This window comes from Vespula pensylvanica, chromosome 23 (assembly GCF_014466175.1).
Source record: "Vespula pensylvanica isolate Volc-1 chromosome 23, ASM1446617v1, whole genome shotgun sequence".
Classification (NCBI taxonomy): Eukaryota; Metazoa; Arthropoda; class Insecta; order Hymenoptera; family Vespidae; genus Vespula; species Vespula pensylvanica.
The window spans coordinates 2059993-2072424 of record NC_057707.1 but is presented as its reverse complement, the minus strand read 5'-3'; the positions used below and the strand labels follow the sequence as shown (position 1 = coordinate 2072424).

At 42.4% G+C, this 12432-nt stretch overlaps 1 protein-coding gene and 1 long non-coding RNA gene across 3 annotated transcripts; both read right to left on the bottom strand.

Moving 5' to 3' along the window:
* Positions 1–296: 296 nt before the first annotated feature.
* Positions 297–2815, bottom strand: LOC122636753. The gene is made up of 2 exons (XM_043828337.1): positions 2540–2815; positions 297–496 (listed from the first exon to the last, which is right to left on the bottom strand). Exons 1-2 carry the CDS (start codon positions 2719–2721, stop codon positions 358–360), a joined length of 321 nt encoding a protein of 106 aa, XP_043684272.1. The 5' UTR covers positions 2722–2815; the 3' UTR covers positions 297–357.
* Positions 2816–4832: 2017 nt separating this feature from the next.
* LOC122636729 lies at positions 4833–7328 on the bottom strand. Of its 2 annotated transcripts, none has more exons than XR_006329015.1 (4): positions 7116–7328; positions 6696–6887; positions 5250–5390; positions 4833–5180 (listed from the first exon to the last, which is right to left on the bottom strand). It is a non-coding gene; the product is annotated as an uncharacterized LOC122636729 (long non-coding RNA). The 2 variants fall into 2 exon arrangements; XR_006329014.1 differs by having other exon boundaries at positions 5261–5390.
* Between the last annotated feature and the right edge of the window lie 5104 nt (positions 7329–12432).

Genomic DNA, 12432 nt, shown 5'->3' with positions numbered 1-12432 from the left:
AATGTTATTCAGTAATTCGTGCGGAATTATTAAGAGAAAGTGAGAGGAAGAAGAACGAAGAGAGAAAGAAGCCGACGGTGATTCAGTCGTAATAATTGTCGGACATAGACATGTAAATTACGCGCGTGGATATAAACGTCAATATGACAGAGAAGACCTGACCGAGGTGAAGCCTTGAAAGAGAAAGAAAAAGAGAAAGAGAGAGTAACGGAGAGAAAGAGAGAGAGAGAGAGAGAGAGAGAGAGAGAGAGAGAGAGAGAGAGGAAAGGTGGGCCATTGGTTCCTCTCACCCGCCGACCGGTCAAAGTGAAATCATTAGTTTGCTTAAATCAATGCGCACGTAAATGTCCAAGTTATTTATGTCCCGTCATTACGGAGACGTCTTTCGCGTCCCATTGCCATGTCCCTCGACGACTCACCCCATCTTATGGTTGCCACCTCGCCAAAACTTCTCTTATGTTCTCTCACCGCCAAACACTTGATACGCCTCTTTGATCTTAACAAATTAAAATCCAATATTTAAGTTAAGTTTTCGTGGATACCCGTCTATCGTTTATATTCCTATCATGGGAAATCGTCGTAAGATAAAAAAAAAGGGAAGGAAAGAAAAAGATGATAGATGGATGGATGGATGGATGGATGGATGGATGAATCAGAAAGAATAAAAAGATAATCAAATTTCTTTATAAACGTAGAAATGAATGAAAAGTATACTACGAGAAAATAACGTGGATAATCGCCATTGAAATTTGAATATCGTGAACGACATGGAGATCAGATTTCAAGAAAAACGAATATCTCTTCCTTCAAGTATACTTCGTGCCATCTTAGTATTCTCTTTGATCGTATTCTAACGTCTGGCATCTTACTCGACGTATGAAGTTCGGTTCGTTGCGAAAGCGAAATCTAAGGGATTCATCGTCGTCTATGTCCGTGTTGCGGTTGGGATAGTAAAGTCACAAAATTGAACGATGTTATACCCGCGCTAAATGTTTGCCACGTTGTCGCGTAAACAGTAATGAAGCATTTCGAGATATACAACGCCATAAAATAGTCCAACGAAAATGGCAAACGCTCCTCCCATCGTGTTATCTCTTTCTCTCTATCTCTCTCTATTTCTTTCTCTCCGTCTCTCGCACTACCCGTGCAATCTTCAATCACGAAGATTATCGATATAAAACTAATTCCTACCCCCTAAAACCGTACGATTGTCACTATGATGATTATTATCATTATCATTATCGATATCATATTAATATTACGTCTTATGTGTAAATACTTCGAAACACGAGAGAACGAAACGATACGATGTTCGAAAAATATCTCTTCATCTCTTTAGTCTTGTTCCTTTTGAAAAAAAAAAAAAGAAAGAAAAAAGATCGACCGAACGACGCACGGTAGCCTTTGTAAGATGCTCGTAGACAAGGTGAGAGCCATGTTCGCGGGTTATTCCCGATGCAACGTGACACGGTTCTCATCCGATACTCGGATAGGAGGAGAACCGATCGACTCGATCGGTTGGAATCCTCACGAAGATAGACGCGTCTACTAATAGGATTGATGGCCACGGTTACACCGTCCAGATATCCTTGGGATTTCTACGAAATCCTTTAAATAACACCACTTAAAGCGATCCCGTGGAGAGGAACGTGACACCCGGACTAAACGCGATCGGCCATACGTCCGTTCGACTTCGTTCCGAACCACCATAACTGCCGCTACTACTACGCACTTGACGTTTCCCGTAATCCCTTCGAGTGGTGGCTCGTCTGGATCTTGGATCGAACGTCTCGAGCACTTGGGAAACCGATTTCATGTTCGTTTTGATATCCATTATACGTCGAGTTTATTTATTTCTTTTCTTTCCTTTTTTCGCCGTTGTTGGTCCATTCGATAAACGATCAATGGCGTATAGGAGACGAAAAGAAAAAAAAAAGACACTTGATTGTTGGACGTTTTAAAAAGATCGAAAGAGACAGACAGCTAGTTATTATCCTTTCGTTCGTCGGTCGATATCACTGATAATTACGTTGGTAAGTCACTGTTAACGAGTAAACGAATTAAACATTTATTATTCCTATGTTAACCTGATTGAACGTTATGCCTGAATAAAGAATTCTCGACGGTGTTTATCGTGAAAGAGGAGCACGATTGAAGAGATGATCGCACGACCAGGTGCCAAGACTTATGTACGATCAAGAAAAAGAGATAGAGATAGAGATAGATAGATAGATAGATAGACAGACAGACAGACAGACAGACGGAGAGAGATAGAGATGGATAAAGAGAGAGAAAGAAAGAAAGAGAGAGAGAGAGAGAAAAGGCGGCACGAACGAACGGCAGGATGCAGAAACGAATGGCAGGATGCCAGGATAGCAGTCACCTTCGAGTCACGTACATAACAAATGATTGCGGGACTGGCCAAGAGTAAGAAAGAAGATGCAAGAGAAGAAGGAGGTAGAAAGAGAGAGAGAGAGAGAGAGAGAGAGAGAGAGAGAGAGAGAAGGACTGAGAGAATCGAGAGGAGAGCCGCACGTACCGTGGCGTACGATCTGTTGGTGGTCCGTTGCTTCGGGCGTCGCATCGTTTGTCAAGTCGTCGATATGCCGATCCCGCGGCTCGATTACCATATTTTAACGCCAGCGTTGTTGGCACGCCACCGGCTACCGGAATCCTTCTAAAGCCTTGCATCCTCCTTCTCCTCCTTCTCATCCACCTCATCTTCTCTTCTTCTTCTTCTTCTTCTTCTTCTTCTTCTTCTTGTTCTATAGCTTCTTCTTCCACGTACGATTAGAAATTTCGTTCGAAGGATAGATAATAGTCTCTCTCCGTTGGTTGTAATAAAAACATAAAAATGTAAGAAACAAAAATTATTAGCACGGATAAGAGATCATTTTGATAATTATGAATGTAAGAGAGAGAGAGAGAGAGAGAGAGAGAGAGAGAGAGAGAGAGAGAGAGAGAAAGAGAGAGAGAGAGAGAGAAAGAGAGAGAGAGCATTCTTTTATTATCGAAGAAGAAAAGCTAGAAGAACGTACAGTGTCATTTTTTATAGATATATATACAAAAGATATCAGAGAATCTGGAGGTCTCTTATTATTTATTTATTTACTTATTTCTCTCTCTCTCTCTCTCTCTCTTTCTCTCTCGTTTGCACGCATCTCTCGTGGCATACCTTACCCGAGAAAAACGTGGGAGTAAGGTTAGGACGTCCAGGTTGGCTGAGCCGAGTTGCGGCGACTCGGAGTATACGTCTCGTCGTGTAGGGATGAGTAGTCAATTTCCTTTCAGCGACACCGGCTGACATCGACGGAGGCGACGGGACCATTTATAACAGGCGCTAATAGATCCCCGGGTAAGCTGGCGTGAGGCCGTTTTACAGGTTTTCCGTCAACATCGGAATACATCAGAGATATATACCGGGTGCCCCGGTCCTGCACACCCTCTGTTGGCTAATGGTCGTCGACGTCTACTCCTTCGTCCTTGTCCTTGTCTATGTTTTCACCACTTCTCTCTCTCTCTCTCTCTCTCTCTCTCTCTCTCTCTTTTTCCTTCTCTCTTCAACTTTTACTCGTCCACCTTCTCTATCTCCTCGTATGTCCGTCCGTCCTCTGAAACGCGAACCTCGACACTCCCTACCTCTGTATATCTGTCCGTGTCTCTCTCTCTCTCTCTCTCTCTCTCTGTCTCTCTCCCTCTGTCTCTCTCTCTCTCTCTGTCACTCTTTCACCCTATCCTTCGACGTACCGTCCCTTTAACGCCCATCCGATAGGAGAATCGTTTTCCTCGGTTGAAAAATCGACGATATCCGACAAATTTGTCGGCTACAACCCTCGGTCTCTTTTCACGGACCATAAAAGCATTTACCGTTCCCCTCTTCTTCGACTTATAGTACCAACTTTGAAACGAGGAGTTTCCCGTTCGATTGGAAAGTCTTTAGGAGAGATTTCGAGATAGCATTCTTTGGGGTCCTTCGAATGGTAAAAGGGACGTCTAACAGACCGAGTACAAGCTTTTGTGTAACGATTTCGAAAGGTAAAAGTCGATTCCCTTGGAACCACGCCTTTTATTATTTATACAATCGTTAAAATAAATATCAAATGCAAGCAAGGTCCTTTGGTATAATAAAAAGAAACGCAAAAATTACTTATTCGACTTGTAACTACTTGTATTCCTCGAGGAGGACTCTCTACCATCACTCACGTATACTTGCGCAATGTAAAAAAGAAAAGAAAAGAAAAGAAAAGAAAAGAAAAGAAAAGAAAAGAAAAGAAAAGAAGAAAAAGAAGAAGTAAAGAAAAAAGAAGAAAAAAGAAAGAAATCCACGATGATATTCGACGAATATCTCGCGGCTCGCATATCCATCGTCGATGCTCGTATAGTTGTTCTGTAGAGATAATCGCGCCGGTAGCCATTGCAGAAAAACGAGAAAAAGAGATACTAAGGAGAGAAAGAGAAAGAACGGTCTTAGTTACTTGAATATGATCGAGTATCAACGGGCAGACCGCGCCAACAGTGATCCTGAGCAGCAGCAGCAGAGGCTAGTAAATGACTCCACCGAGCGAAAGTTGGTTGGCATTGACAGCAGATTGAAATCATTGACTTGGCCGTGTCCGCGTTCACCGGCCTTTTACCAAGAGATATCAGATAGCGTGGAACTGATAGACGACGCACCTCCTCTACCGTCTCTCGGCACTTTGGTGGAAGTCATTTTGTGCTACTCCATCTCTACCTCCACCTCCACCTTCACCTCCATCTTCATCTTCCTCCTTCTTTTCTTCTTCTTCTTCTTTTTCTTCTTCTTCCTCCTCCTCCTCCTCCTCCTCCTCCTCCTCTTCGTCGTTGTGTAGTATGAAATTTAAGAAGACACTAGCACACATCGTTGCGACCGATCCTTTCGTTTTATTCCCGCGCGATAAACGCTGGCAGCATGATGCATGACGTACCTCGCGTAATAATTCGTCATGACTTTTGCCCATTCGTCATTCACTCCATGGAAATGGTCGACGTTCGATGTAAAAGTACGGTAGAGAACGATGGAAGAACACGAGTTTCTACTACCGAATGATCGGAATAAACAGCCTTCTCCTCCTCCTCCTCCTCCTTGGACTCCTTTCCTTGGTTCGAGCTTTAATGGATCCGTCGGTAATGAAGGTGAATATAAGCAAGCCATCGATGACCTTCGAAAAAGAAGGTCTTTTACTCGGTTACTTTTAAGTGATCGTCAAAGTGAAATTATTATCGACTACCGAACGCTTACTCCTCTCGTCTTGCGTAAAGGAAAAATCGTTTAATAATCGTCCTCCTTGGACCGATCAGACACATCCATGTAATGGAATTACTCTCGGTATTTATTATTGAACATAAAATTGAATTCTCCCCTTCGAAATCTGTAACATTACGTTCGTTAATACCGACATGATTTCTCTCTCCGTGATATCAAAACACAGCTGTGCATACAGCGGTTAAAGCCAAAATAAAAAGATCGAGATACGGCGTCGAGAAATCGAAGATGATCTCAAACGGAAAAAGAGAGATGGAGAAAAAGATATATATATATATATATATATATATATATATATATATATATATATAGAGAGAGAGAGAGAGAGAGAGAGAGAGAAAGAAAAAGAGTGAAAAAGGTTGCAGAGAAGCTGGTTGCAGGCCAAACGATTATCATGAGACGTCGATACTTGAGTCAAGTAGTCGACGATGAATCTTCAATTCTCATAACGTCGACCCCGTCGTCCCGTGGCTTCAATCGACGTCGATTGGAGTGGTCGCAACGATTCCATCGAGCAAGCATCTCGGTGGTGGTCACCTTTGGTGGTCTGAAATTCTTTACACTCGAAATTACATTCACTAAGTGGAAATCGGCCGACTACTTCGTTTGCGCTGGCAATCAGCCTCCGAACGCTGCTTCTCTCTCTTGAATCTTCCACGAGTGGAGGAAGTCCCTTTTTTGTTTCTTTCTTTCTTTCTTTCTTTCTTTCTTTCTTTCTTTCTTTCTTTCTCTTTATCTTTTCTTCTTTCTCTTTCTCTGTCTTTTCTTTCTTTTTTCTTTCTTTTTCAAGATAACCTTCGTCGCTGATCAAACGTCTTCGGAACGCTCATCGAATACTTGATTTTAACGTACCCATAATTATTTAAGTATAAGATTAAATATCGAAACGATTCTTAGAAAATCGGAATTGAAAGATAATCCGATCGAATCGGATTTTATTTTGTTCGAGAAAAGAAACCTTTTTAATTTGCATTTGCTCTTCATCGTCACGAGGACCAGCGTTACTTTTTTTTTCATGTTACGATATTCCCTCTCCATTCGTCGTTTATTTTAACCGATCGAAAATATTTGTTGAAATAAGATTTATTAAAAGGAAATAAAAATTGCGAGGGTTATATAAAATTCGAAATGAGAGTTACTGCCGATGATTCGGTACAAAAACCTACGAACGCCTCCGTATCGAAAGCTAATACTGCTCGATCATTGTTAGCAAGAACCCGTTCGAGCTTCGGGTACCATTCTTTCTAAACGAAAAGAAAAAAATAGAAAAAGAAAGAAAGAGAGAGAGAGATACAGAGAGAGAGAGAGAGAGAGAGAGAGAGAGAGAGAGAAAGAAAACAAAGAAATAAAAAAAGAAAAAGTTGGCAGGAATCCACCCGTTAAATCGCCGATTACTCGCCCGCTGATTTACCCAAATTGGAAATTTTCTGCTCAATTTCGTCATTTGCTCGAACGATTTGGTTCCAATTAATACGTCACACGTGTATCTCCGATCATTCGAATTCGTTCGAAGCGTGAATCCTTTTTCGGCCCTTTTACGAAGGGGACTCCTTGCGTTTCACGATTATTTTATTTATATCGTATTCGTTACGCCTCGATGTATCTACAAGAAAAGAAATATTATTATTTTATATAATATTTAATTTACAAATCAATCGTAGATTGATTTATTTGTTAAAAGTTGGAAGATGTTTTGACTCGAGGAGATTCATTCATGAATGATACGACGAGTCAGTCCGGGACATTATACATTTTAAAAAGAACTCCATACAGATTCGTATAATTATACTTTTGAGGATGAACAGTAATCGACAATAACGAGATCCGCTACCGTTTTTATTGTTGCCAGAGTGTCAACGTCTCTCGACCACGAGTCATCCTCTCTCTCTCTCTCTCTGTTTCTCTCTTTCTTTTTTTTTTCTTCGCATTTGTTCCTTTTTCGCTGTCGGAGAGCCCTCATCATCTCTTCTACCAAAGTCACGTCAGGAACTGCTGGCAGAATAAGGGCCGATGTTTGCTTCGTCACTATTTTGTTTATTCCTTCTCACGGGCACACCCTTCTTTCCTCTCCCCGTTCCACCCCACTCCACCCCCCTTTTTCGATGCATATACGTATATCTATATCCCATGTCGATTGAAAATCTCTTGTCTGCGCGTGAACGTTCTAAACTGTATTCGTCCCAACTGTTTCTTTTTCTTCTTACCTTATGGTCATTTGAAAAAAAAAAAAAAAACAGAAAGAAAAAAGTTTTAAAAATATATAAAAACCAAGTAAAACGAATATATCTCGATTAATTCTCGTATACGATATTCAAAGCGAGAGAGAGAGAGAGAGAGAGAGCGTCTGAATGTCCATGTACGTATACAAGTACGAGTCCTCGCTCTTAATTACCATGCTTGCATCATAAAAAGTAATGAAAAGTAAGCTTAATAACAACGTTGCAGCTGATTCATTGTGAAAAGTGAATAAAAATAAAAGTGGCCGGGTTACATACGTTATTATCGAAGTGGTAACACGATCCTTGCCGTCGAACGAAAAGAATAATTACCAAGTCAGGATCGACGACCGACTCTCTCATCGATCGATCGATCGATCGATCGACTCTCTCATTTCTCGAGTCGCATATCGATAAAAAATTATTCGACGTAGAATTATTCATAATATCTTTCCACGTATCGACGCGAAATCGTAGCCGTTCATTACTCTCTCTCTCTCTCTCTCTCTCTCTCTCTCTCTCTCTCTCTCTGTCTGTCTCCCTGTTTTTCTCTCTTTCTCTCCTCTCGTTCCTCTCTCCTCTCAGAGGTTTCGTTTTATACTCGATATGATCTGCCTCGAGTGAATGGACCAAGCCGGCTTGCTCTTCTTCTGGTAACAACGACGTCTTAAGCTGCTTGGGTGCATTGTTGCTGCTAATGGGCCTGCAGCCGCTCCACGGCTACCGAGCGCAGCCTAATTATGATTTATAGTCCTCGTACCTACAGCATCGGGCATCGAACGTCCCTCCCCTCACCCCACTCGCTGTCTCTCCCCATCGTCCCTCACCCTCCAACGCGCCACGATTCCGACCATGGTAACTTCGTCCTTGTGTGTAAACCGTTCTGTGCGCATCCTGTCCATGTCCACGTTCATGTCCACGTCCATGTCCACGTCCACGTGATAACTTTTGCATAAGAACGCTTAACCATAAGTCTCGCTTTAACAAGGACACACACCGCTCGTGCCATTCCTCAAACTTGACTCCCGAGAACCCTCTTTTAACCTCCTCCTAACTAAACTATCCTCCAAAGGATATTCGCTGAATCACCGATTACCGAACACACCGGACGAGCTCTTTGATCTAATTCCTTTCGAAAAGTTTTCCTTTTATGGAGAAAGTAGAAAACCAGTAGTAGTAGTAGTAGTAGTAGTAGCGGAACAAGACCAGAAGATATAATAAGTCATGAGAGACAATAAAAGTCTTACTCGAAATTCTAGGACAATGACGAGCGAAAGTTTTGAAAGTCTTTTGAGGTAAGATCACCACCACCATCACCACGAACGGTAAAGAAGCACCAAACATCACCAACAAAACCATTACCACTACCATGGGAGAATACTGCTCGACCCTTCTGATTATGCTCCTAAATTCGAGACAATAAGTTATAAATATTGAAATTTGCCGGTCGCTTCAACGGACCGCCCTCTTATTTTTCTTCTCTCTTTTTGAAGAAAGAAAGAAATAGAGAGAGAGAGAGAGAGAGAGAGAAAGAGAAAGGGATAGCGAGAGAAACGAAGGGTCGATGGTATTAGGCGACTAGACCTTCTCGCCCACGACTTCTTCTTCTTCTTCTTCTTCGTTTCCGTTCGCATCGTGTAGGCATCATTAGACGTAATCGAACTTAAGACGCATCTCCTCTCTCTCTCTCTCTCTCTCTCTCTCTCTCTCTTTCTCACTCTTTTGAAGAAGAAGAAGAAGAAGAAGGTGTGCCGACACGAAGGAGAGGCAACGCCGATGCATCACGATACCTCTTCTTGTCCCTTCACCACCGCCAAATTCGTACCATTCTCTCTAAGAGAGCTCGACCGGTTCAGTTCGGTTCGGTTCGGTTCGGTTCGGTTCGTGTACGGGAGAACTTCCGCTCCTTCGAAAGATACATCCTTCCTACCTTGCATCTTTCCTGTCTCCTTTGGGTGTGTCTTTTATATCGCGAAAATGATGCCCGAAATGTCAGGATTGATCCTGCAACTAATCGATTATATGAATTATCATAATTGACAGATTTTTAATCGAAGAAAATGCTAATAATAATCGCGCATAAATTTCAGATAAAACGTGGAAGATATACAAAAGAGGACAGGAAAGAAAAAAGGAAGAATAGATAAATTAATAAATAAATAAAAAATGAAGAAAGACGGGAGGGAGAAATTTATGAAAAGGAATAAGATTGAGGATTTTAAAAATTCGTGGTCCTTTCGAATTTGGTTAAATTCATTGTAGTAGTAGTCGTAGTCGTAGTCGTAGTTGTTGTCGTTGTCGTTGTCGTTGTCGTCCTCGTCTTCGTCCTCGTCCTCGTCTCCTCTCGGCACGTATATAACTGCGCATAAGCGAAATTTATACCGGGCGATTTGATTACCGCGATATAAACTTGATGCGGACTCGGACGACAAGACGGGAGCATACATCACCGGAACGCGGTTCGGTGGTACCCATCCTCCTCTTCCTCCTCCTCCTCCTTCATCTCCCGTTCCTTCTTCTTCTTCTTCTTCTTCTCGTTCTTCTTCTTCTTCTCTATCTACCTCATCGTATCGCTCACCGGCATCCATCGAGTTATCTCACGAATTTCTTTCTTTTTCCATTCCTTCCTTCCAAGTCTTACAAGAGATCACTGTCCTCCACTTCCTCCCTCCCACACTCCTTCCCTAAAATCACAAATATCATGAAAAATTTAATAGAAAGTTCGTGATACCCGATAACGATGTAATGCAATATCGAATTGCGAAAAAACAGTAATCTCATTCGTCCAAAGAAACTTGGGAGAAATCAAAAATTAAGAAATACAGAGATCGCTGATCGCAAACGTTTTACACGAGGTATTGCATTTTGGAGGTTTCGTTTACAGTTCAAAATGGTTTCTTAAAACTGTTCTAGATCTCGATCGTCTTGGATTCTTTTCGCTGTGTTCTTTTTTTATCTTCCTTTTACTTTCTCTCTCTCTCTCTCTCTCTCTCTCTCTTTCTCTCTTTTTCTTGCTCTGTCTCTTTCTATTTCTACCAAGACGACCGACCGACCGACCGACCGACCGACCGACCGACCGACCGACCGACAGACCGACTCTTCTTCTCCCTCGTGCCGCACGTTTCAGTTCGTAAACGAGATAACGAGATCAAATTTATGGTACCAGATCTCCAACGAGAATATGATAATCGCGGCTAATGCCGAATGCTCGTGGTGTTAAGGAGCGTAGTTTCTTCCCTTCCCTTTTTCTGTCCTTTTCTTTTTTTATTCTTTCCTTTCCTTTCACTTGTTCGAGATCGATGAATTAAGAAAAGAAAAGAAAACTTCATAACGTAATACACATTCCCTCGTAATAATTATAACTAAAATAAAAGTCATTCGAAGAACGCATAGGCCTTGTTCGACGTTCGATTAAAAAAAGTAAAAGGTTTCAATAAATTAATACGATTCATTTCCGTGGACGAATTCGGTAAGTTGGAATTGAAACTAAACGGAGGTTAGCGTTTCTTCGAGGAGCCGTTCTCCGAGATTTTATTATTCAAGATCGTAAACACACGTTTGTATATACACATACGCGCGCACACATGTATATAAATATACTGGTGCCGGTGAAATCTTTATTTGGAATCATTCCAAGAACAATAACGTATCTTCCCGCTTACCGTCGCGCTGACTCTCTCTCTCTCTCTCTCTCTCTCTCTCTCTTTCTCTCTCTATTTCTTACGTTGATCGCGCCACAACCACTGGCCCAAGTCATCCCACCATCGCCACCAACCAGCATGATCTGAACGCGGTAAGCGCAGCGCCAAAATAAAACTAAACGTAACCCAGTTATTTTCTGTTTGCGCTTTGCCGGCCCGATGATCTCGAGGAGATATGATGTGGGCTGCTGGGAAGTGTGGGGAGGAGTGGGGAGGGCCCTCTCTCGGGGCCTCCTCTCCTTTCTCTCTCTCTCTCTCTCTCTCTCTCTCTCTCTCTCTCTCTCTCTCTCTCTCGCTCTTCTATCTCTTTCCCTCGTTGTTAGTGCCGGCACGCGTGTATCATCATGCATATAAATCAGTCGGCGAGGATCAGATAGGATTTCAGAAATATAAAATACACAGCGATATTAAAAAACAAAAGGAGGCAAGGCCAGAACTGGCCGCGACGTTCAAGAAGCCTCGGCTGCGACTCTAGAAAGAAAGAAAGAAAGAAAGAAAGAAAAAGAGATCTGATTGGGGCAGAGATGAAAAAAGTAGGAAGAGAGGTAAGAGGGTGGTTGTCGGCATACAGTGAGACAAGAGAGACACTCTCGTGATTAGTGACCACGATTCTCTTCGCGATTACAACTTGTTTACGCGAATTTCGGGCTAATTTATACTCGCTCGGCGAAACGACGAAAATCACTGGTTGGAAAAGAAGAGGGAGGAGCGCACCATCATCATGTAGAGCTGTAGAGCTCGCCGAGAGGCGAAAAGTAGTTCGATCAGATTCCGAGGGAGGCCGGTTACGCGGAAAGATAGCCGAGATAGGACGACGATTTCGAGGAGACTAGCTAAGCCTCTCTCCTTCGAAAAAACTAATCGAAAGCTTCTGCCGTGAAAGAGGTACCTAAAAACAATGTACATATATAATATCCTCCTTCTCCTAAAGCGGTGGAGGATAGTATATATGGCGAAGGTGATGGTGATAGAGAGAAAAAGAGAGAGAGAGAGAGAGAGAGAGAGAGAGAAAGAGAGAGAGAGAGAGAGAGATGAGACGAGGAGAGAGACCGACGGGGAGAGGTTTTGGGTTCGCTGGATGCGAAAGGAAAACGACGACGAAAAGAAACGCGCGAGGATAGAAGAGAGCTTGTGGAAGGTGGAAGCACTCAATTCATCAAGGAGTCGACGGCACCGTAATTTAAGACTGCTTTTAACTCTTGGGTGTCGCAATTTATGTGAGCTTCTTATA

Excerpts from the sequence above, each read along its gene's own strand:
- LOC122636753 (XM_043828337.1), bottom strand. The coding sequence starts at position 2,721 with ATGAGGTGGATGAGAAGGAGGAGAAGGAGGATGCAAGGCTTTAGAAGG. Across the intron at positions 497-2,539 it reads CCAACAGATCGTACGCCACG|ATCAAAGAGGCGTATCAAGT; the intron begins GTACGTGCGGCT and ends TAATTTGTTAAG.